The sequence below is a fragment of the Vipera ursinii genome (genome assembly GCF_947247035.1).
Source record: "Vipera ursinii genome assembly, chromosome: Z".
NCBI classification, from domain to species: Eukaryota; Metazoa; Chordata; class Lepidosauria; order Squamata; family Viperidae; genus Vipera; species Vipera ursinii.
This window is the reverse complement of record NC_139517.1, coordinates 24,496,880-24,523,635: the sequence shown is the minus strand read 5'-3', so window position 1 is coordinate 24,523,635 and position 26,756 is coordinate 24,496,880. Positions and strand designations below refer to the sequence as shown.

The 26,756-nt window shown below is 35.5% G+C and overlaps 3 protein-coding genes across 3 annotated transcripts; all 3 read left to right on the top strand.

Annotated features, from left to right (window-relative positions):
• Nucleotides 1–1,855: 1,855 nt before the first annotated feature.
• On the top strand, nt 1,856–12,351 carry LOC310650076 (olfactory receptor 5J3-like; the record flags this gene model as incomplete). The annotated part of the gene is made up of 5 exons (XM_083378912.1): nt 1,856–1,940; nt 4,938–5,857; nt 9,858–9,927; nt 10,831–10,963; nt 12,321–12,351. 5 exons carry the CDS (start codon nt 1,856–1,858, stop codon nt 12,349–12,351), a joined length of 1,239 nt encoding a protein of 412 aa, XP_083235038.1.
• Nucleotides 12,352–12,893: 542 nt separating this feature from the next.
• On the top strand, nt 12,894–13,847 carry LOC310650075 (olfactory receptor 5BS1-like; the record flags this gene model as incomplete). The annotated part of the gene is made up of 1 exon (XM_083378911.1): nt 12,894–13,847. One exon carries the CDS (start codon nt 12,894–12,896, stop codon nt 13,845–13,847), a length of 954 nt encoding a protein of 317 aa, XP_083235037.1.
• An 11,631-nt stretch (nt 13,848–25,478) lies between these two features.
• LOC310650074 (olfactory receptor 5BS1-like) lies at nt 25,479–26,512 on the top strand (the record flags this gene model as incomplete). The annotated part of the gene is made up of 1 exon (XM_083378910.1): nt 25,479–26,512. Exon 1 carries the CDS (start codon nt 25,499–25,501, stop codon nt 26,510–26,512), a length of 1,014 nt encoding a protein of 337 aa, XP_083235036.1. The 5' UTR covers nt 25,479–25,498.
• Between the last annotated feature and the right edge of the window lie 244 nt (nt 26,513–26,756).

The following is a 26,756-nucleotide window of genomic DNA, read 5'->3' as shown; positions in this document are numbered from 1 at the left end:
GTGAACTGTTGTAAGTTGAGAACTACCTGTACTTCATCACTTTTTCTTTCTTTCTTTCTTTCTTTCTTTCTTTCTTTCTTTCTTTCTTTCTTTCTTTCTTTCTTTCTTTCTTTCTTTCTTTCTTTTTTGATCAAGTTTTTGACACCTTGCTAGGCGACTGGTGGTATTCGGATGTTGCCATATCCTAAAAGTGGTACAATAGGTGAAAAATTCGAAAAGCCCTGTTTTAGATCACTTAAGAATTAGATCTGATTTATTTTTAATCAGACAAAGCATGTGTAACCATAACACTGATACATGAATTGGAATAAATATTTTACCTATCAATACCACAAAGATCTGCATTTTTTCTTTTCCAAATCAAGACATTTCAAGACTGAAACATTCTGTGGGCTGTTGGAGTCAATATAGAGCTCAGCTGAACTATGGTGCAAAATAACCTGCTGCAAAATTTGCAATAATGGCAGGTGACACACTAACATAGATAAAGATCATTATTTAATATTATGCTATTATTATGCATAATGATGTGACAAATTAAATGTGAGGTGTATATAAAAGTAACTTTTAAAAAAGAACAGTATTACTTTATTAAATTCCCAGAAGATATCTTCAACTGGTCCCCAACTGGCTCAGACTGGTTCAAAAAGATAAATAGACTAAAGTGAGGGAGGCTCATCATCTCAGTTCTTCCTGTGGTGTTACTCATTAAAAAGACAATAATATTTTTGAAGAATCTGGCCACTCTGAATGAGAATGCTTTACCCATTCCCCCTTTCTGCTATCTATCTGTCTGTCTGTCTGTCTGTCTGTCTTTCTATCTATTTAACCTATGTCTATGTCCACCACCCAACTCATACATAGTGACTCCAGGAGGTTTACAACATTAAAATTCCATGATATCACATTGTGATGGGCTTATTTTACATTACATTTGATATATGTTACATTACATTTCTTTTGATATATTAAGCCAAATTCAGAATTGCTCATTAATCTGGACAAAGTAATTTTCATTCAATATGTTTATTCCCTTTTTAAATCTGATCATATAGCCTGAACAACAAAGACATCAAACGTGCCCTGCTAAAACTGTTTGGAAAATGTAATCCCATTGTTGATCTTGAAAGAATATCCACAGCTATTTATCTGTTTTATACTGGTAATCCCTGAGTTATGAACATTCTTTCAGGGCCTGTCCGACGAATCACCAAACAAATGAAACCGGAACGGGAGCTGGTTCTTCTAAGCCACGTTTATTAGCTTCATAAACAAATGCTCGAAGACTGATGAAGTCAGCGTTGATTTTACAGCACAATCAACGCTGCTAAATAGCCAGTAAAGTCAACACCCTCCACCACACCCTTAATTATTCCACCACGCCCACACCTAACTTAACTACCACCCCCTACAGTATCCACCCTTTGGCACCCGCCCCACCACCATTGCAGCCGGTAAGCCACCCCCCAGCTCAAACCACCCTCCTTTCCCCCAGAGCTCCGCATAATTTCATTTCCCCCCATCTCTCCAGTCTCTCCAGTCCGACGAGAGCTGTGCCCCGAGCCCCTCCCTAACTCGCCGGCAGTCTCCACCACCCCTTGAACCCTCCTGGCACCCGTCCTTGTCCTGCCATTTGAGCTGCTCCCTGGCCCTGTGGTCGGCCTCAAAGGCTTTTGATCCACGACGGCATTCTTGCCCTCCCCTCCAGCTCCCGAAAGTCAGCTGGCCGCTCCATGGCCTTGCACGCCAACCGCACTCCCTCCCGACTTGCTGGTCGCTTCCGGGAGTCAGCAAGAGTGGCGCGGCACTGTGGGACGTGCTGGCAAGCGGGCCCCAGGCTGGGAGGCTGCAGCCGATGCCTCGTGGTCGCTTCTCTCCGTTCCGGGCGCCACCGAGGGAGGAAGAGCAAGGAAGAGGCCGCCGGGAGTCCCTGGAAGCCGGTAAGGTGCTTTTTGGCTTCCCCGGACATTGGGCGGGCGGTTGCTGAGGCGCGGGGAAGGCCGAGCATTGTCCCGGCCTTCTAGGAAGACGCGGGCGCTGGTGCTTGACTCCAGGGCCCAGCGGGGCGCTCCGCGGGCCCCGGCGGTGGTTTTCGGGCCCGGGCAGGTCGCTCCGCGGCCCCTCCGAATGTCGGGCATGCCAGGCCCAACACATTCCCTTAGTGAATGTTTAAAGTTATGCGATGGGCGCCCCTAGTGTTTACAAGCAACTCCTGACATTATAAATGTTACCAAACCATGGCAGTCATTCACCTTTACAAATGACCACTGTGGTGCTGCAACATTCACCCTGACTATTCCCTCTCTTCCCCGCCGTTGGTCACCCAAAGCACTAGGCATTTGGATACTCACTTTGCAAAGATCAAGAGATCCTTTACTTTCTTGGCAGTTTTGCTGCTTCCTTTTGTACATTCACAGAGAATGGAGGCTTAATGTACTACAAGATCATGCAAGATCAATGGTGCTAGATCTCACACAACTGATCTTGCATGATCTCACAGTACTTTAGGTCTCTTGTTCTGTGCAAATCGAGGCCTGGTGGAGATATGCAGCAAAAAGCTTTGCAAATACAGGTAAGGTCTGAAACTTCAAAGCCTTCCCTCTGTTTGCAAAGCGTTTTGTGATGTTTGCAAACAGCCTTTCCTGTTGGAGGCCTTGTCCACACTACTGCCACTTGGAACAGAGACTTTTGTGGGCCTCTGGAAGTCCATTCTTGGCATCAGAGGCCTCATCCAGACCTCCATTGGCCAAACAGAGGCTGGAGACAGTGGCCACATGGCTTTGGAGTTGTGGGGAAGCATAAGATAGGCACTGCAAACACCACAAGAGTTCAAGCACCATTTCTCTACAAAAAAGGATGGGTGCCTGAATTCACACAATAATATGGCATACAGGAGCTTTCATTGACTCTCCTCTTTCTCAAAAGCAGGAATTGCACCAGAGAGGAGACGGATCTTTTCAAGGTAAGTGATTCTGGCATAGCAGGAAGGGAGGGACAAGCATGAGGTATCTTAGTGGGTTGAAAAGACCTTTGGACCTGTTCTATTACTAGGGTCCCCATGGCCTTCTCCACCCTGAGATACCTTAACAAAACACACATTCACCTATGCATTTGATTGGCAAATGTGTGGTGAAAGCAGGGAGTGATCTCATTCAAGGTAAGAGACTCACTCCCACAATTTTTTTAGTTATGAATGGAATGGGAAGGCTTCATTACATTCATAACTTGAGGATTACCTGTATTCCTGTAGGTAGAAACATAGCAACCCATTACTTAAGTGTTTAATAAAACAACAGTAACAGGTGGTTTCTATTTTCCTCTCATCTGAGCAGTTTTCTTGTTAAGATTGCAGAAGTGGTTTGCCTTTTCTTTCTTCTCAAGGCTGAGAAAGTGACTGGCTCAAAGTCACCAGGCTGACTTTGTGCATAAAGCAGAACTAGAATTCCCAGTCTCCTGGTTTCTAGCCTAGTGTGTAATTTTCAAAATCAAACTATCCCTCAAGTAGGATTAGAGGTTATTCAAAAGTGTTCTCAACTTCCCCCTACCTTTCATTCTTTAGTTTTGTTTGTTTGTGTGTTTATGTTTGTGGCTTAAACTTTGACTTCCAATGAAAAAAGGACAGGAAAAGCAAATCAAAATATCTTTGACATATTTACACTGTATTGTAGTTTAATCTGGGGATCGTGTATTCCCAACTGGTCTCTTCTGCATTGAATTCCAGAAGGAATAATGGTGACTTTTTATTATCTTTCTGCAAGAAAGGCTCCAGTGATTTAGACAAAGGTGGCAAAGATAAAGAGTGTTCTTGAGTACAGCAGAACAACTTCATAAAAGGCAAATGCATGTGCTGCCTGGACTAGAGGTCAGAAGAAAGACACCATTTTTAGGAATAAGCAGTTCTTTAATACAGGTTGGTTCTTCTTTCGCACTCTAGTGCCACATTCAACATAACAAACTAAAAGTGATTTAGAAACAGGGAAAGGCTTTCTCAGAATAATCTAACTTGAATTATGACATTTCAGTTGGGTTTTTTGGCATTACATATAGATTGTCATTGCAAATAATTTCCTTTTAGATGATCAGTAAGAATAATTCTACTCATTCTTAAAGTTCAGTGTTATTCCCTGCTGTTGCATGTCAGTATATTATGCATAAGCTGGTATTCAGAGCAAAATTAGTGGGCTGTACCTGCAGTGCTTTCCCAGAAAAAAAAGTTAATTCTATTAAAAACTTAAGACAATCTCCCCCATTTATAAGAAACAAAGATGAGATATATATCATATATCTTTACACTAGATATATTTCAAAATCTACAATTATCTAATGTTTACTTTTTCAAATTAATCACAACATGGCTAAAGTAAAAGAAATTATACACATAATTCAGTAGTCTAATTATTACTAGATGGAAGGTCAGAAAAAATCAGGATGGGAAAGGGAAGGAAAGGAAGCCAATTTTGTCTAATTAAAAAGAAATGATAGGGCAATAGTTTAACATTTAATTTTTGAATGTCCTGAAATCTCTGCACTCTCCATAAACAGAAATTTATAATTATCTCTATCAGTCTTCTCCATAAGACCAGTTTTTCTTGATATGAAAGCATGATTTGTTGACATTAACAGAGAGTAATTTAATTTGAGAATTTTTTTTTATTCTTATGAAATATATTTTAATTTTCAAGTCTTGTACTTGGTGGATGTCACTTCATCAATCCCCAGGTAGATATATAAATTGATACTAGTACCTTTTAGAATAATTAATCAAAATGTCCTGAAAACAGCTAAACATATCGTGAAAATGAAAATCAACCCTTACACTTTGACTTTGATGAAAAAAATGAAATGAAATGAAATGTAGAACACTCAACATAACACATTCACATGTAACTTTCAACTTTAATTTGAAGTTTCATTAATTTTGTTTCCTATTCTCACAGATCTTATGATTCCTAAGACATTTGAGTGGGAAAACCAGACTATAATAACAGAATTTATTCTTTTGGGACTCTCCAATGATCCAAAAATGCAAGATTTTCTTCTTTTCTTCTTCATGATCATATTTTTAGTCACCATCTTGGGGAATATGGTAATTATATTGGTGATCAAGTCTGAGTTTCACCTTCAGACTCCCATGTTCTTCTTTCTTAGCCATTTAGCTTTTGTTGACATCTGCTATTCCTCAGTCACTGTTCCCAAGATGCTGACAAATTTTATTACAAAGCAGAAAACCATTTCCTGGGAAGGATGCATTGCACAGATTTTCTTTTTTCTACAAACCTCTTGCACAGAAGTATTCATCCTTTCAGCAATGGGTTATGATCGTTATGTTGCCATATGTAATCCACTTCATTACAACAGATATTTGATGAAAGAGAAGTGCAATAAAATTATGGGTGGAGCATGGTTCCTGGGTTTCTTGGGTGCCATAGGGAATGTCCTGCCTTTGCTAGATCTCCATTTTTGTAACAATATCATCAGACACTATAATTGTGAGCTTCCTTCACTCTTGCCCTTGTCTTGTGCAGAGACTCTCACTAATTATATTGTTCTTCTAATATTTGTGTTGGCATTTGGGTTCAGCTCATTTCTTTTCACCCTGGTCTCTTACATTAATATTATTTCATCCATTCTCAAAATAAAATCATCAGCAGGTAGGCAAAAAGCTTTTTCCACATGCAGCTCCCATCTTATTGTTGTGGGCCTATTTTACATTACAGTATTTGTTCGCTATATGAAGCCAAGTTCAGAATCACTCATTGATTTGGACAAAGTAATCTCCATTCAATATAGCATTTTAACTCCTATGTTAAACCCCATTATCTATAGTTTGAAAAACAAACAGATCATATCTGGTGTGGTAAAACTCTTTGGAAAGTGTAGGGTCCTTTTTTTGTCATGAAAAATAATACTCACAACCCCTCATTTAATATGTCTATAAATTCAAAAATTAGAGAGAAAAAAATCAATAACCTAGTGAAAGATAGGTTATTGTATATATATGTATATATATATTGTATATATATGTATATATATAACCGAAGGCCATCCACAGGCAGTAGTCACAACAGTGACAGCTCATATTTGTGTAAATTTTAGGTTGCTAACAAAGAATTAAACAACTGCCTAATGTGCAATCAGCCCAGGTTCGAATCTCAGAAGGGAATGGCTGACTGATGAAAACAAATAAGTTTGAAACGCATATCAGTGTCCCTTTAATTCTTTGTTAGCAATCTAATATATATATATATATATATATATATATATATATATATATATATATATATATATATATATATATATATATGAGGGACGCGGTGGCTCAGTGGGTTAGGACGCTGAGCTTGTCGATCAGAAGGTCGGCAGTTTTGCGGGTCGAATCCCGAGTGCCGCGTAACAGAGTGAGCGCCTGTTACTCGTCCCAGCTTCTGCCAACCTAGCAGTTCGAAAGCACGTCAAAATGCGAGTAGAAAAATAGGGACCACTACGGTGGGAAGGTAACAGCGTTCCGTGCGCCTCTGGCGTCTAGTCATGCCGGCCACATGACCACGGAGACGTCCTCGGACAAGCGCTGGCTCTTCGGCTTTGAAACGGAGATGAGCACCGGCCCCTAGAGTCGGAAACGACTAGTACGCATGTGCAGGGGAACCTTTACCTTATATATATATATATTAGATTGCTAACAAAGAATTAAAGGGAGACTGATATGCATATGCTTTATATATATATATAAAATATATATGTAGATAGATAGATAGATAGATAGATAGATAGATATAGATATAGATATAGATATAGATATAGATATAGATATAGATATAGATATAGATATAGATATAGATATATAGATATATAGATATATAGATTTATAGGTATATAGATATATAGATATATAGATTTATAGATATATAGATATATAGATATATAGATATATAGATATATAGATATATAGATATATAGATATATAGATATATAGATATATAGATATATAGATATATAGATATATAGATATATAGATATATAGATATATAGATATATAGATATAGATTAGATTGCTAACAAAGAATTAAAGGGAGACTGATATACATATTCCTCCCTAGAATGCATTGGTGTTTTTTCCTATTTTTTCCTTGAATTATGCAGTGCATATGAATTATGCAGTGCATATGAATTATGCAGTGCATATGAATTTTCCTAAACAATATGCATTTCTAAACCTATTTTATGTGGTTATATAAGATTAAGCAAACAGAATATGCAAAGTGTCTATATCATGATGCAATCAGCACATATATCTGAGAAATTAGAATCTATTATTTAATATCAGAATTTAAGAATTCTGATGTAATGTATTTTGTTTAGAAAATAACATTGGTTTTATATCTCCCTATGGTTGTCACTGAAAACAGTCTTAGCAAATATGTTACATGTATTTATCACAAAGCTAGTTTTCAGTTGCTATTGCTATCTTGACTGTCTTTCTAATCAAATTTCATATAATATGATTCACATAGATAGATTTGCTGATGGAAGAATCAAATGGTCTTTTCTATGTGCTTTATGGACAATTTTTAATTTATTGCAAATAGTATAAAGGAATATTTTTTATTATTTTTCATAAATATATATCTTCTCAACAACTTTCCATTTTTATTTTTTAATAATTTAATAAATGTATTTTTGTTCTCAAAACTGTATTCTGAAAAAAAGCTTTAATGTTCATGATTCATACCATATACTCCACAGATGAGGGATTATATGAGACCCGATTGGGTCCCAAGTAATGCATGCAAAACATCTCCAATACAATGTTCTTCTAATCAGAATCAGGATCTGATTTCAGAATAAAATTAGCAGGTCAGGAAGGCATACAGTAATGTGTTAAAAGTTCAAACCTTAAATTACTGAAATGTATTTAACAATACATATTGTTGCTTGTGGAATCTGTATACCGAAATAGGTTTAATTGCATGAATTCCAGAAGGAATGAAATATCTGCTCATGTCACTTTATGTTACAATACCTTACCTTACAATATATTACATTACATTAGATACTTTATTTGGCCAAGTATGTTTAGACACACAAGGAATGCACTTGGTGTACTTGTAAAACAACATTAATAATAATAATAATAATAATAATAATAATAATAATAATAATAATAATAATAATAATAATAATTCATTAGACATGAACTTCAGTCAACTGAACATTCAAATTGACTTGCGCTGATGCTTGCTGTAAGCATCCTAGGTTTCAACCAGTTCTCTCCCTAAAATGTAAGAAGTTCCGAGTAGCACAATTTTTTGTAGCATTGCTGGAGTTATTGCAGGAAACTGAAGCTTCTTGATGTATTTTGCAAAGTTTTTGGACATAGTTCCCAGTGCCCCAATGACAATGGGTATCACCATTACATGTTTCATCCATAATTGTGCAGTTTTGATGGCCAGGTCGCAATATTTCATAATTTCTTCCAGTTCTTTTTCTTCAACTCTGGTACAGTGATATCAATCATATCAATTATTATTATTACTCATTAAACATGAGCATCAGTCAACTGAACATTCAAATTGACTGGCACTGATGGTTGACACGGGTTGCTGCCAGCATCCTAGTTGTTGTTGTTGTTGTTGTTATTGTTGTTGTTATTGTTATTATTATTATTATTATTATTATTATTATTATTATTATTATTATTATTATTATTATTTAATGTACAGCCAATTATAGATAGATAGATAGATAGATAGATAGATAGATAGATAGATAGATAGATAGGTAGGTAGGTAGTGTTCAGCAGAGTGATGGCATGAGAAAAAAATCTGTCCCTGGGTCTTGGCATACAATACCCTAACCTAACCTAACCCTAACCCTATAGCACTGTCCTAAGGGAAGGAATTGATACCATTTATATTCAGGTTATGAGGGGTCTGCAGATATTTTCTCAGCCCTTCTCAAGTCCAAAAATCTTCAGGAAGTACATAAATATCAGCTTGGCCATTCATACCCCCCTAGATGATAATGATAATGGTAATGGTAATGGTAATGGTAATGGAAAGAATAGAATAGAATAGAATAGAATAGAATAGAATAGAATAGAATAGAATAGAATAGAATAGAATAGAATAGAATAGAATAGAATAGAATAGAATAGAATAGAATAGAATAGAATAGAATAGAATAGAATAGAATCTTTATTTAGAGTGAGGGGTAGTGTCACTCTCTTTCCAAAGCATCTCACATCACAAATGGAACTTTCCTTTCCTTCTAATATAAGGATACATCAGTCTCAGACACATCATGTAACAATCTAGCTCTCTAGATTGGTTATAATGCTGTGGAACCTGGAAGAAAAGAATTGCTGAGAACAAGCAGCAGCTAGGTGGATTGATTCCCTTACACTTGCAATGGATACACAATTTGAAGATCTAAAGGAAAAATGCATCATTATGGATAAAATGCTTCTATGTATTTGCTAGCAATGATATGATGGCAACAATGAATTAATCAATGAAGATAAATGGATGTTTCCTATTGTTCTGTTGATATATATTTATTATATATTAAATTCAAAACAAGATCATCTTTCTCTGAGACTTTTTGTGCATCTGCACACACAAACATATATGATTCATCTAATTTCAAAATTTATTTTAATACTAGATAGTAAGAACATTTGCACAGACATTGAAATATCATTTTGTAAATTTATTTATCAAAGAATGTATCCTGAAATATATATTATATTAAAGCATGTAATCATTTTTTTCAGATACTTTTCTAAATGTAAGTGTATAAGAATTGAGCTTAAACACTAAAACAAATGGAGTAGTCAATAAATTATATGTAATATGCAGAATGCAATGCCCCACACAATTTTGCACAAGCCTAAAGTGGGAGCTGCACTGGCTACCAGTCTGCTTCCAGGTACATGTGGAGGGTGGTATTATGTTTTTTATGTTGTGGTTTGTACTGTTATGCAGAATCATCTATGTATGACTTGGGTGGCCATATACAGTACATTTGTTTAATAAATAATAAATTATAATTAGAAATTTGAGGCAGTAGGGTTAGCTTGGGCTACTTCTTCCGAAGCTTGGAAGAAGGCAAGAGTAAGCCACTTCTGAAATGTTGCTAAGAAAACTGCAGGGACATGTCCAGACAATTGTCATGTATCAACACTGACTGAAAAGAAGGGGGAAGGGAAGAAGTGAGAAAAAGAACCATAATAAATATAAAATAAATTAAACATTAAACTCAAAATAAACATTAAACTCAAAATAAATTAATAATACATTTTCTTATAACAATGTTAAGTTTTGCTCTTAGACCACTGATATACATTGGGGCTTTATCTTTTATAATGATAATTCTGACATTGCTGTTGATTAGCAATATTTCCTGATGCCCTGAGTGGTTTTACTAGATGTTATAAGTCTTCTGGATAACTAAGACTCAAAATCTTATATTCAAATATCCTTATCTGTCCTAGTCCATATGTTTCAGCACATGGAGAGTAAGATTGTGGCTTTTCTCAGCAGCATCTTCAGCAGCCTTCTATTTTCAACAGATTGATGGAGCAGGGTCAGACTACAAGCTTTGTCTCTTTTGTATTTGTATGCTTCAACATAGTACACGTACAGAAGGTTGCAGCTTATGTCATGACCCCCTTGATTCTTCTTTCACCATTCTGACTCCTTCCTTCTCCCCATCTCTACAACTGGTTGTGCTTATGCAAGATATTAAAGTCTACTATCCAGAGTGCTTTTATTAAACTTTCATGGTAAATTATAGCTGCTATAGTTTTATTCCTTGTCTTTTATATTTTAGGATACCATACCATTATGTACTTACTGGACCTGAAACTAGGCCACAATTTCACCAAAACGTCTGGAGAAATAGCTGCCTGGCCCAATAGAGTCCCCCATACCCCTAAACACCAAGATATGAGAATGATGCCCCAGTAATGGAAATAAATTAATATTTCAATGAGGACTATTGCTTATTTTAATTCAGTTCTTCACTCTTGGTTGGGTAACCTTATTTGTTCCTCTCTTAAAAGTGCATATTTAATCTCAACAATTCTATTTGCACAATCCTCAATATTCATGAAGATCCTTGAGATTCCCTAACACTTGACAAGAAAGCTGTAGTTAGTGTTATGTTGTGGGCTCTGATGAGCAGGAATGAAGACACACAGCTGAGTACAGAGAAACTCATTATTTATTAAAGCTGGAACTGTACTGAGAACTTGGGTGCACCCCGCCACAATATACAGTATAGCCAGACCCTCTGGTAGCAACCAATTGGATTAAACCCATGCTTGCCCCCCAAAGTTGACCAATTGCAGGACCGGAGATGTCCTGTCTGGGTTGCTAGAGAACACACATGGTGAGGTACCACAAGCCCAGTACATAACAGTTAGGATGATATTAAAAGTAGAATTTAAGGGTAGCCTTCTCAAGTAGGTTGGAGTCTTTGATATGTGGCTGCAAATCAATACTATCACTTGGTGATTGCCTGGACTCATCCCTCAGCAAATTTATATGTGTTTGTATGTATAAACTGTTCCTTTAAATGAAATAAAAGATAGGAAAAACAAAGCAAAATATCTTTAATATGTCTACCCTTCATCAATTTAAATTTGTGAACAGTATACTCCCAATTGATTTCATGTGCCCTGAATTCTAGAAGGAATATTGCTATGAACTCATGCCTTTATTATTATTCCAAGAAAAAAAAAACATACCTGGTTATTTAGGCAAGGAAGCAGAGATGCAGACTGTTTCTCTGCTGTAACAGAACTACTTCCTACAGGTAAATGCATGTCTGATGTAGATACTGGCATTTAAAGGAAAGAAAGTGGTTTTAGGAACAATTTCTCTAATGCAGGTTGGATCTTTTTTCATACTTCAGTGCAACACTCAGCAAAATTAATTAATAAAATGACTGGAAAACAAATAGAAATTGAAATTAAAAAAATTCTTTTAATCAAATCAAATTTGAATTGCAATACTTAGGTTGGTTTACCTATAGATCATTATTGCCCAAAATTATGTTTCAAGGGATTAGCTAAGTCTGTCCATACTTAAGGTTCAGTACATTTTTTGCTTGACTTACATGACAATACATTTTGTATAAGCAAATTTTCAGACTGAAAATAGAGGGCTGAACCAGGAGTGCTTACAGAAGAAAAGTATAATCTTATCAAAATTGATAGACATTCTTCTCCTTTTGGAAGAAACAACAATAATGTATATATAACATCTCTTTTGATATTTTGCAAAATCTTCTAACTTTCTTTTTCTGTTTTTTTGCAGCAGACATCTTCATTTGGCAACATTTGATTAAGGTAAAAAAAAATATCAACATGATTAATCATTACCAGTTGTTACTTGAATCAGAAGGAAGGGAAGTGAAGGGAGCCAGTTCTGCCAAAGAATTGCTAGGGTTTAACATTTCATGTTTGAAGGGCCAGAAATCTGTGCATTATGAATATGTAGAAATATGTGATTATTTGTGTCAGTCTTTTCCTTAAGACTATTTTTTAGACAATGCCTTTCTATCAGATAAAGATGTCTTTAATTCAAATGAAATGTTTTGCTCGTGTGCAATAAACTTTATTTTTTATGCAGTAAACTTGGAGTATGTCTCATTTCATAAATGCAGATTGATGTCCAACTACAATTAAAAACAAGTATATTCTGAAATATTTAATGAATTAAAATGTCATGAAAATATATAAGCACATCATGAAATTGAAAAAGCAACTTTTAAATATGCCCTTTGGTGAAATAAATGAAAAGTAGAAACTCAGCATAATGTGTTTCCATGCAGTTTTCAACATTAGTTTGAAGACTGATGTTTCTTTCTTTTCTTTTCTGATAGATTCTATGAATCTTAAATCATCTGATCTGGAAAATCAAACTATGATAACAGATTTTATTCTGTTGGGTCTCTCCAGTGATCCACTGGTACAGGAATTTCTTCTTCTCTTATTCATGATCATTTATTTATTCACAATTTTGGGTAATATGTTTATTATACTGGTGATCAAATCTGATCTTCACTTTCAGAGCCCCATGTTCTTCTTTATCAGCCATTTAGCTTTTGTTGACATCTGCTACTCTTCAGTCACTGTTCCCAAAATGCTGGTAAACTTTCTAATGAAGCAGAAAACAATTTCCTGGGAAGGATGCATTGCACAAATTTCTTTCTTTTTCCATGTTGGTTGTACAGAAGTTTGCATCTTCTCAGCAATGGGTTATGACCGATATGTGGCTATATGTGACCCCCTGCATTACAGCAGATACTTGACAAGAGAAATATGTAATAAAATTGTGGGTGGAGCTTGGCTTCTGGGTTTCTTTTATTCTATGGTGAATGTAGTACCTTTGCAAAATCTTCATTTTTGTGGCAACAATATAATCAGACACTATACTTGTGAACTTCCTACACTTTTGGCCTTGTCATGTACACACACCTTTTCTAATTACATTGTTCTTTTCATCTCTGTGTTGTTGTTTGGTTTCAGTTCATTACTTATAACCCTTGTCTCTTATATTTATATTATTTTAACCATCCTGAAAATTAAATCATCAGCAGGCAGGCAAAAAGCTTTTTCTACATGTAGCTCCCATCTCATTGTTCTGGGCTTATTTTACATTTCAGGTTTGATTCGCTATATGAAACCAAGTTCAGAATCACTCATGGATCTGGACAAAGTGATATCTATTCAGTATAGGATTTTAACTCCAATGTTAAACCCAGTTATATATAGCCTGAGAAACAAAGAAATCAGATCTGTTCTGTTGAAATTGTTTGGAAAGTGTAAGACCATTTCATAATTTTGGAACAATGTGGAGAGCTCTTAATATTTGCATATTATTCATCCACCACTGAATAATAATAATAATAAAAGATTACTATTATATCAGGTCAGAATGCATTGGCCTAGTGGTTAAAACAGTGGACTTGTTGACTGGAAGGTCAGCAGTTTGAGACCTAATTACTGTGTGACGGGCTGAGCACCCATTCTTGCTCTATCTCCTGCCATCTTAATAATTCTAAAGCATGCAAATGCAAGTAGATAAATAGGTATCACTTCACTGAGAAGTTAACAGCATTTCATGCATCTCACATATAGTCATGCTAGCCACATCATCACAGAAGCATCTTTGAATAATGCTGGCTCCCTCAGCTAGGAAACAGACATGACCACTGCCCTGTACAGTGAGACATTACTGGAGAGGAATAATCTTTACCTTTACCAGGTGTAGTCTCCCAGGGTTGTGTTGCTGAATTAATGTGCCATGACCCAATCAACACAAGGTTGGCATTTTCTAACTATATGTACAGTATATCTCTTTGTGTGTATATATATCTTATTTATCAATACAAAAATTCTATAAAAGCACTTATTCACAATAAAGTATCAAAACATTTTTTTCATATATCTCAAAGTATATTTTATGTTATAACACCTTTTAAATATTATTCAAAATGTTTATTAATAAACAAGTAGTAATGTGTTTATAAAAGAACAGCTGCATATTTCAAGTAAATAAGAATGAAATATATTCTGCACCGTTATGATATGTCTTTTTTAACAAAACATTGAAACCATCATTTCATATAAAAAGTTACAAGTATAAATGATATTTGTGAACCCATATATTTTAAAGGTGATGATTAAAAGAGATTCAATGAACAGTGCATCATTATTATTTTTTTGTTATTTAAAGTTGTTGAACCTATGATTGAAAGCTAAAGAGATATAACTTTCAATGATTCAGTCCTAAATAAAATACTATACATATTCTTCATGGAACAATTTTTAATTTATTTTGTTGTCTTGTTAGATTTCTAGTCATAATCCATGTAATTTGTTTTAGATAAATCATTGTCCTAGGTTTAAGTGGCTTTATGGATTATTTCATTTATTTATTTATTTATTTATTTATTTATTTATTTATTTATTTATTTATTTATTTATTTATTTATTTATTTATTTATATTTTATTTTATTTTATTATTTTATTTTATTTTATTTTATTTTATTATTTTATTTTATTTTATTTTTTATTTAATATATAAAACACAAAGAAAAATAGAAATAGGAAATTAAGGGAAGGAAAAGGAGAGGGGAAAAGAAGGTGTGAGATACAAGAGAAAGACAAAAAAAAAAAAACATTGACTTCCAACTCTTTTTAGCACAGTACAAGATAAAAACACTCCAGCTTCAACTTTTTGCTTTTACATATTAATATATAACTAGCCATTTCTATAAGACAAATCTATCTATTTTTTTAGGATATACTAGATAAAGAGTTAGGGGGAAAAATGAAACTTTGTTACTGTATAGGTTGACTGCAGCAAAAATTCTACACGCAAATGTCGTGGGAAAAACCCAGCGGAAAAGACAAGAGACAGCAACACAAACCAATAATTCTTACTTTAAGATTCAGAGGTTTATTTTTCTAAAAATTTGGAACATAGAAAGCATAATAACACATCATCACGTACATTAATAACCCATTGCAATGAGGACCATATGGTTATAGCAAATTCCAAAAGGACAGCTATAGGCCAATGGCAAATCAATCAGGTCCAGTCCCAACCTTTTATATCCTTTCTTGTTCTACAACTGTAGGCAGATGGTCCGCTGACTTTTGCTGACTTCTGCTGACATTTGCTGACCTCTTACTGACTTTCTGCTGATCTCCTTTCCACATATAATTTCTGCTGAACATAACTTTCCAAATATACCCGTGTACATTGGAACCTGCATCCATCAGCTACTTTCAGTTCCCTATTTCTCCCACGGTTATAATACTCATGTTCCACATATACATAGACCTATCTACTTTGCAATTTCATATTGAACAGATTACAAATAGTACGTTCGTATTGTGAAATAGTATAAAGTTGAAGTCAAAGCTTTGTTTTAAATCACTACTGTGGGGCCTATCACAGGTTTGCACCAGCCTCATCTTGTTATATGAGGAGGGGGCTATATTTTCATCTCTCACACAAAGAAATGGAAAAATACATCTATCCCCACAACAGAAGAAAAAAAATAATGGAGCTGGCAGAAAGTGATAGTTCATAATGAGAAAAAAGAAAGCATCCAGCTTTGTTTCTTTGTTTCTTTGCTTCTGCACCTTTTGCTCAAGTCAGAAAAAAAAATCAATGCACAGCATTGGATTTTGCTGATTAATACAGCTTGTTATTATAGAAATGGCTATTTCCTAACCTGATAAAATAGAATGTTGAGATTGTAATTCTATTCTGTATTTTTCTGCACTAAAAAAAATAAGAAATCAATACTTATTTTCCCTTCCTCATTTTCCTATCATCTTTATTTTCATCTGCATTTTTCTATTATGATAATTTTAATAAAAAATGTTGTAAAAATAAATACAAAGTCAGTTTTTGGTATTCCCAACATGCTGGCAAAAGTTTTTACAAATCAGAAAGTCATTTCCAGGGAAGGATACATTGCACAGATTTTCTTTTTTTCTACAAATAGTTTGTGCAAAAGTGTACGTGATGTCAGCACTGGTCTATGATAGTTACATAGTAATTTGTGATTCCCTGCATTACAGCAGATATTTGATAGAAAAAAATGCCAATAAAATAGTGGCTGGAGTTGGTTCTTGGGTTTTATGGATGCCATAGTACAGTGGTGGCAAACCTATGGCACACGTGCCAGAGACGGCACTCAGAGCCATCTTTGTGGGCACGTTTGCCTTGCCCTGGAGATGGCAAGCGTCCCTCTTCAAGCAGCCACCCACTAACTCACTGAGTTCCCATGTGGCCAGATGCATCCCAGCATGACTGGTTTCCCTCCTCCCCATCCTGTCCCTCCTGGCCTCACATGCTCTCCTTTTTCTGGGCATGACCCACTGCATCACCTCCTCAGCTGTTGGCCGGCCATCCAGCTCAGAGACAGCTTCTTTGAACTGCTGGTGGCGGGCTACAGAGCCCCAGAGTGTGCTAGTTGAGGGCCCAGAAGGCTGAGGCTGCTGATGGACACCATTGGCCCCCATGCATTCACTGGCCTCTGTGTATGGGGGCCAATGGTGTCAGGCAGCAGCCACCCTGGCCGTTGCCTTGCCCCATGACAATGGCACCCCAACCCTATCTCACCGCACCCCGCAGGATGAGCCTTCTGCCTACCGTATGGCCTGCCAGAGACCCCCTGGATTTCCTCCATCCTTGCCCATCCCCCACAGGTGTCCCTCCCCACCAGCAACATTGAGATGACCATGCCCACCTTGGCCCCACCCACCCAATCTGCCATGACCACCACAACCATGCCCACCCAGTGAGTCACGCCCACCCGACACATGGCAATAAATAAGTAGGTTTTGGGTTGCAGTTTGGGCACTTGGTCTCTAAAAGGTTTGCCATTACTGCCATAGGAAATGTCCTGTGTTTGTTAGATTTCCACTTTTGTACTAATATTACCAGGCAGTATAATTGTTAGCTTTCTTCACTCTTGCCCTTGTTTGTGCAGAGATCTTTAATAATTACATTGTTCTAATATGTGTATTAGGGATGCGGTGGCTCAGTGGGTTAGGATGCTGAGCCTGTCGATCAGAAGGTCAGCAGTTTGGCGGGTCAAATCCCGAGTGTCGCATAACAGAGCGAGCGCCTGTTACTTGTCCCAGCTTCTGCCAACCTAGCAGTTCAAAAGCATGTAAAAATGCAAGTAGAAAAATAGGGACCACTATGGTGGGAAGGTAACAGTGTTCCGTGCGCCTTTGGCATCTAGTCATGCCAGCCACATGACCATGGAGATATCCTCGGACAAGCGCTGGCTCTTCAGCTTTGAAACGGAGATGAGCACCGGCCCCTAAAGTCGGAAACGACTAGCATGCATGTGCGGGGGAACCTTTACCTTTAATATGTGTATTGGGGGGACGACAAAGAATGAGGTGGCTGGATGGAGTCACTGAAGCAGTAGGCGTGAGCTTAAATGGACTCCAGAAGATGGTAGAGGACAGGAAGGCCTGGAGGAACATTGTCCATAGGGTCGCGATGGGTTGGACACAACTTCGCAGCTAACAACAACAATTTGGTTTTAGGTTATTTCTTTTCACCCTTTTTTCTTATATTTATACTGTTCTACCATTCTAAAAACTGATTAAGCAGAAAGTAGAAAGAATCTTATTCTTTTACATGTAGCTCCTGTCTTATTGTGGTGGACTTGTTTTATAGCTTTGTCTTTTATATTTAGATCATTTTCACAATCTTGAAATTTAAACTATCAGCAGGTAGGCAGAAATATTTTTCTACATTCAGCTCTCATCTTATTTTTGTGGGCTTATTTTACATTTCAGCTTTTGTTCACTATATGAAGTACAGAATCACTCATGGATATGGACAAGTGATTAATATTCAAAATAGAATTTTAACTCCAATGTTAAATCTATCTGATACAGAAAATATACAGCTTGAAAAACAAACCTATCTGATATAGAAAAAGTATTTGAGCAATGTTGGGCTTTTCTCATGTAACCATACTGACAGCCCTTGATTTAATATCCCCATCACTTCGATAATGAAAATAATAATAATGACACAGCGAGTGTGACAGTTGCTACTTTCCCCAAGTCCCCTACATTAAGAGTAGTTATGCTATGATATGAAGCTTGAGGCCTTCTGCTTGAGCACTGCTGTGAGTGTGGGACAACTCAACTGAAGCACAATAGATTTGCTCAAATGACCAGACTTTTAAAAATCAGGATAAAAGTATCCATTGAGATTTATTTATTACCATTTGTTTCTCTCATAGTATGCATTTCTCTATTTTATCTTGAAGTATGTAAATGTAACTCATTTTGTAAAACAATATTAATTTCTAAGGAGTCTTTATGTAGTTATATAAGAACTGAGCTGCAGTATATTACAGTATATATATATATGATACAGTCAGCAGATTTATCTGCAAAATTTGGATCTATCACTTAATATCAGAATTTAAGGATATATAATGCATTCTGTTTAGGAAACCTCATCAATTTTATATCTCCCCATGACTGCCACTGAAAACAGTCTTAGCAAATGTATCACATATATTCATTGCACAGCTATTATTTAGTTGCTTCTGTTATCTTGTTAGCCTTTTTAGTCAAATTGCGTATAATTTGATTCATGTGGATAGACTTGCAGAGGAAAGAATTTATTGGCCAATTCTGCATGCTTTGTGGGCAAGTTTAGATTTACTATAAATTATATAAAAGCCTATTCTTTGTCACTTGTTGATAAATAGAGCTATGGAACAACATTCCAGATAAAACGTCTTTTTAAAAATGATCTTCAACTGGGGATCAGGATCTGATTTCAGAACACAAGTGATAGGATAGGAAGATATAGATGTATGACAAGTGCAAACCTTACATTGTTGAAACTTATTTAAACTACAAATTATTGCTTGGGGAATTTATTTTCCCAGATGATTTTAATTGCATGAATTCCAGAAGGAATGATGCAACAGCTGTCATCTCTTTTTATTATCTTGTTCCATAAGGAACTCACACAGTTTAGCATAATAAAGACTACTAAAATAAGATGTAAAATGTTTCTAACTTTCACAGTGGCGTAGCATGGGGGGTGCAGGGGGGGCCGGACGCACCGGGTGCAACATCTGGGGGGGGCGCTCACACTGAGCTGCTCAGGGAGCTCCAAGGGCTGCACAGAGTTGGCTTGGCTCCGCTCTCGAGCTGCTCTTTCTTGCAAAGCGAAATGAGTCTGGCAGGTGAGATGGGCGGCCACATAAACTGAATAAAATAAATAGAAGCGCCCAACTCTCCGCCCAGGCTCAGGCCAACTGCAAGCGCTCCGCAGGCGCCCCGGCAGGCTTGGCCGAGCGAAGACGGACCTGCCGGCCGGCCGGCCTAGCTTCGTGCGCATGCGTGGCTTTATTTAGCAGGGCTCACGTGCGAGCTTGAATGCAGCAGCTCTTGCAGGTCGGAGCCCCGCCCAGCCGCCCTTGAGAGGGACCCGGAAGCATCCCGCATTGCGCCGACTCTTCTTCGAAAGTCTACGCCGCTGCGGGGCGCGTCTTTTCGGCGGTGCCGTGACGTCACCGCCCGCCCGCCCCTCTATTTCCGCTTCCGGTTGCCTTGCCCCGGGTGCTGACAACCCACGCTACGCCACTGAACTTTCAGAGTAACTTCTTCTTTCAAGGTAACTTCTCTTTTAAAATCTCTCTCTGTGTTTGCAAGAAAGCAAGCATTTTTATCTAACTGAACAAGTTAGATAAAACATGTTCTTTTCACACATGTCTTTTCATGTTTAGCCCAAAGGGTTTTCCCCATAATTCAGGATAAGAACGATGAGACAACTGGTGGAAAGTCTTTCTTAAAATAACATTATTTTACATGGCTTTGGTTTTTATAGATATAATAAATAGATTAATACTGAAACAGAGCATTGTTTGAAGGTCACAGTTGGACTTATTCTGCTCATTAATAATAATCAGGTTTCCATTTCCTCCTTCTCCTTCTCCTTTGCCTTCTGGTAGCTCACATGCCAGGTACATGTGAGTTCAGAGTAATAATATAGAACTAAGTGTTGGTTATGTGCCATTTTTTTAAACTTATTATATTTGCCTTTGTAAAAAAAATATCCATTTAGATTTTAGAAGTGGGAGGTCGGGAGAGGTCACTTAATATTTGAAATTTTCTTTCTCCAATTTACCAAAGCACATGCCACTATCTAGCCTTACTTAGCTATTCTTAAAAAGCATCACATATTGCATCTATTTAGCATGGGGGGGAGGGGAACAAATAAAAAAACCCAATATTCCAAAAGCTGAAAAGAAAGGAACAAAAAAATTGAAAAAGAAAGTAACAAATCACTTTTGTATTTCTGCTGGAGGAGGGGGAGAGAAATCAACACGTTTGTGTCTGTATAATCACATTCAACATGACTAGCATGATACCTATTTGGAAAGGTGGAAGGGGTCAAAAACTGGGCAAAGCATATGGAATCCAGAAAGAGCAAATCAGTGGATTCTTGTACAGAAGAGGACAAGGCAGCTGAAAAGAATGGATTTTCCAATGGGTAAATTCCAAGTGCCGCAACTTCCTGAAATCTTTCCATTTGGACATTTTGAAGAAACAGATGACTCAAGATCTGTTTCAACATTTTTTATCAACATTTTTCTTAGGGAAAATTTCTCTTGATTTAAGACTTTAGCTCACTTCACAAATACATACATGAGGATGCAAATGATATTCACAGCAAATACTAATTATGATAGCAAATGAATTGAAACATCATAGCAATCAACAAAACATATTGCTAAAATGAGAAATTCAACAGTTATATTTTGCATTGGGTGAAATGTATGTAAAAAAATAAAGTACCATACTTTATAATTCCCAGTATTGAGCTAAAATTTGATCTTTAAATTAATATGTATATTAAAATGGAAGTCCACTTTCATATTTCTATATATCATTTACTGTGTTTTATTTTATTTTATTTTTTTGACAGATGTTTCCTGAATCCTCTAAACTGGAAAATCAAATTGTAATAATGTTTATTCTGTTGGGACTCTCCAATAACCCATACATACAGGATTTCTTTCTTTTCTTGTTCATGATCATTTTCTTAGTCACTATCTTGGGAAATATTTTAATCATATTGGTCATCAAGTCTGAGCTTCACTTTCAGACACCTATGTTCTTTTTTCTCAGCCATTTAGCTTTTGTTGGCATCTGCTATTCTTCAGTCACTGTTTCCAAGATGTTGGCAAATTTCCTAACAAAGCAGAAAACTATTTCTTGGGAAGAATATATTGTACAGATTTACTTCACTTTCCAAACAACTTGTACAGCAATTTGTATCCTCTCAGCAATGGGTTATGACCGATATATGGCTATATGTGGCTCCCTGCATTATAGCAGATACTTGACAAGAGAAATATGTAATAAAATTGTGGGTGGAGCTTGGCTTCTGGGTTTCTTTTATTCTATGGTGAATGTAGTACCTTTGCAAAATCTTCATTTTTGTGGCAACAATATAATCAGACACTATACTTGTGAACTTCCTACACTTTTGGCCTTGTCATGTACACACACCTTTTCTAATTACATTGTTCTTTTCATCTCTGTGGATGAATCCTGGGATTCTTTCATTCTATACTGAGTGTACTTTCTTTGCTAAATCTACATTTTTGTAGCAACAACAACATCAGATACTATGTTTTGTGAGCTTCCTTCACTCTTGGCCTTGTCTTGTGTAGATACTCTCTCCAATTACATCATTCTTCTTATATCACTGTCAGCAATTAGTCTTAGCTCATTTTTAATCACACTTGTTTCTTATATTTACATTATTTCTGCTATTCTGAAAATTAATTCAGAAGAAGGCAGGTAGAAAGCTTTCTCCACATGCAGTTCACATCTCATTGTGTTTGGCTTATATTACTTTGCAGGGGGGGGTTGTTACATGAAGCCACACTCAGAATCATTTATGGATCTGGACAAAGTAATATCCATTCAATATAGCATTTTAACTCCTATGTTAAACCCCATCATATATAGTCTGAAAAACAAAGAGATATCTGCTGTAGAGAAACTATTTAGAAAGCATTGGCCCAGTCTTTAACCATAAAACAATACCTACAGTTAATAATATAGCAGGGGTGTGGAATGCTCCTTCCTCCAAATTCCCAACACTATGTGTCTTGCTCTAATATCTATCTAAGCAGGGGGATTTTTTTAATGACAATGAAAATATTTTTAAAGAACTGTAATAAAACTATCCACTGAGATTTACAGTAAGTCTGTGGTTTATTTCCTCTTACAGTTTCTCCATCTCTGTCTTTCTTTCACATTATAGCATATAATGTAAATCTATCCCCTGCCAAAATAATATTTCTAAACATATTTTAATGTAGTTATTTAAGAAATGAGCTGCAAGGTTAAAACAAACAGATGATCAAATTTATTTTATAGCATGATATGAGTAGCAAATTTATCTGAAAAGTTGGGGATTTATTCATCCTTATCATATTTATATTTATTATGAAGCTGCTTTTTTCAGTTCCAAGATTTAATTTTCAGCATTGTAGAAACATATTATTTGAAATTTATTGATAAATATCTAGTGAACAACTCTCCATGTTTCTATTCTAGTAATTTCAAATATACTGTTCTATTGCTGAAAACTATATCCTGAAAGAATTTGCCTTGGAAACTAAATCATACTTAGAGATTAGGTGTTAACATACATTTAAATTTAGAATATTTGGGAAATTTGAATATAAGGAATTCTTACAAATGCCAGGTTGTACAGAATGTATGAAAGCAGCATTTATGACCTCTCCTTTACCTTGATCTTCAACTTTAGGTTGGGATCTGATCGTAGGATATTATAGACAGGGCAGAAAGGACTAGATATATTAAAAGTCCAAATCTAAATCAACCCAAAACTGTGGGTTGAATTATAGTTGTTTACTTCCTTGTTGTTGGTTATACTATGGAACACTTGCTGCTACATTTTTCCTAGTCACTCAATTGGCTTTATGATTAAAGCAAGGCTAGAAGTCAACGTCTAGATTAATGCTTTAGTTCTCAGGTTGGACTTGTTCAAGTGTTCTCAATTTCCCCATGACTTTCATTCTTCCCTGTTTTGCTTGTTTGGGACAAAAAATTAATGTATTTGCACTATAACTTTCTATAAAAAAGGAAAATAAAGCAAAATATATTTGACATATCTACCCTGCATATATTTTTGTTTGACAATGATGGATTCCTGATTGATTATTTCTACCCTGAATTCCAGAAGGAATAATGATACCAACTTGTGCTTTTTTATTACTTTGTTCCAAGAAAGCGTCTCACACATTTAGATAAGGGTAAGAAAAATACAGTGTGTTTTGCATTATTAGCTGTTAAACATAGATAATTATTGCATAAAACTTTGTTTTAGGGGGCCAGAGATTAGGGCTAATGTCCAGACTAAGAACGTTTGAGAACATAAGAGATTTTAATCATAGACTTCATTGTATGAAAGCAGCACAGAAAAACTACTTTTCTCCTTTACTTTGATCTTCAGCTGACCTGACAAGGGTGGAAGAGCAAGAAAGATGAAGGAGTTTGTCAATTCAAAACTTAAAATGTTGGAATTTTATGAGCTGAGTGATAGTTGCTTATTTTGTTCATTGACAATTAAATTCGGGGATCCTTGCTCAATTTGCTTCAGTAAACCAAAGCTTCAACTAAAAGTTGTACTAACAAACAACCATTTTAGATAAAATTATTTCTAAATACTCAAAGAGACTTAATCACACAATCTTAATTGGTCTTTTGGGATAAGTCTTTCTATTTTTTTCATGTTTTTGTGGTTCAGGAGACCTCCTTACCATTTGTTTCAACAATATAAATAATATTTTTAAGTCTGTTGATTTAAGTCAGCAGACAAACCTTTCTGAAGTGTATCAGGTATTTTATTTCCAATTATTTTTTTATATTATGTGCATCTATTTTATGGGTAATCAAATTCATGTGTTTGTTATAATGAAATAGACACTTTTAAACATTTTTTTAAAAAGCAGTACATATGATTTTACAATGATGAAGTACTGCCAACAAAAACATTCATCTTGTACATATTATTAAGCATTTTCCTTTTATGTATTATACATTCAAGGAAAAAAAGAGTGGTCTAGAAGTTTTAGTGTATAATTGGTTTTATTGTTCTACATATTTTTTTTCTTTTAAAAAGAATAAAAGAGAAGGAGGTTTTGAGGAATTTCCCTCAAAACAAAAACAAAATAATGTCAATATAGTTTTCAGAAATTGTGTCAAATACTACTTTCAGCTATATTATTCGGAGGGAAAAGCTGGGGAATAAATAACACTTCCATTTCTTAAAGGACATGGTTGTTATTTCCTAGACGTTCTCCTCAATAGCCTCAAAATTATGCTTTCAAGTTCATTATCTGTGATATAGGAGCTATGTGCTATACTGTAGGTATAGGTCCTGTATCAAAACACTTTCTAGATTAACAACATGAAATGTTAGAGTGTCTTTCTAAAGACTTGATCATTAACTCTTAGATGATTAAGATTCATCTTCAATATGTCATCAATTATCATTAATGTATATGCTTTTCCTTTGCAATACTCAATATTTTCTTCCTTACTACCAAACACAGTTTCAAAATATATTTCTGTTTGTGTTGTCTTTTTTGAAAGCCTTATCAAAAAGAGCCATGAATCCAAAGTAATCACCTCTAAGAAAGTTATGTTTGCACATTTTAAATAAATAAATGGTTCAGTTAATAAAAGTTACTGATGATCGAAGTATCATCAATGGAATAACATGATTATTTATATGGAATAAAGTAATGATTAAGAATGCTAAATTTTGGCTGAAGGTTACATGCTTATTATTCCTTTAATTCTTTAATATGATATATTTTTATTTTATTTTTATTCAGACAAGTCATCTTTGTTTATCTAGTAAGTGTAATATGTTTTATTGTATAATACTTATATTGTATAATATTATAATGTTTTGTCCATACTGTAGATGGTGGTTTGCTGAAATGAAAATAGAAGATCTGAATGCCACAATGACCTATTTCATTCTATCTGGTTTTTCATATAACATTCCAGGCCAGATTTTTCTTTTTCTTATATTTTCACTCATTTATGCATTAACATTAATGGGGAATATAGTCATCATGATGGTAATAAAGAACAACAATCATCTTCAAAATCCCATGTACTTTTTCCTGAATCACCTTTCTTTTCTAGATATTTGCTATTCTTCAGTCACGGTCCCTAAAGTTCTCCTAAATTTCTTCAATGGCCATACCATTTCCTATAACAAATGCATTACTCAGATGTTTTTTATCTTTCTAACAGGAAGTACAGAAGGATGTATTCTTACAGCAATGGCTTATGACCGATATATTGCCATACACAATCCACTTTATTATATAAGAACAATGAATGTATTATTTTGTAAACAGTTAGTGGGAAGTGCATGGGCAACTGGATTATTATATGCTGTTGCAAATACTGTGCCTGTACTACAGCTAGTTTTCTGTGGTCCAAATATTATCAGACATTTCTCCTGTGAATTTCCATCTCTTCTTGCTTTGTCTTGCATTGAAACCAAAGCAAGTAAAACAATGTTCATTGTTACTAGTGGCATAGTTGGGATGTTCACATTTTCACTTACTCTAATGTCCTATATCAACATTTTCATTACAATACTGAAGATGAATTCAGCAGAAGCTAGGAAGAGAACTTTTTCCACCTGCAGTTCTCATCTCATTGTGGTGGCTTTATTCTATGTGACTGGCTACTTTCGGTATTTGAGACCCAATTCAATCTCTTCAGTTGTTATGGATGAACTGTTTTCTGTGCAATATAGCATTTCTACACCCATGTTAAATCCAATTATCTACAGTCTGAAGACTAAAGAAGTAAGGGAGGCCATTAAACAGATGTTGAATATTAAGCAAATAAGCCAATGAATATCAATCTATTTCAGGTTTTGGTTTCTTTATCTGAAACTGTTCAAATATTTCTGAATAAAATCATTTCAGTTTAGGCTACAAAAACTGAATTTTCTTTTAAAAGCTATCTTCCTTTCCCTTTCCTTTCCTTTCCTTATATTTTTTTTGGCTCATATCTAGAGATTTGCCCATAAAATGGGCTCATCAATAAAAATTAACTGAAAATATATTAATTACAAAAACAGACATAAAAACAAAGACT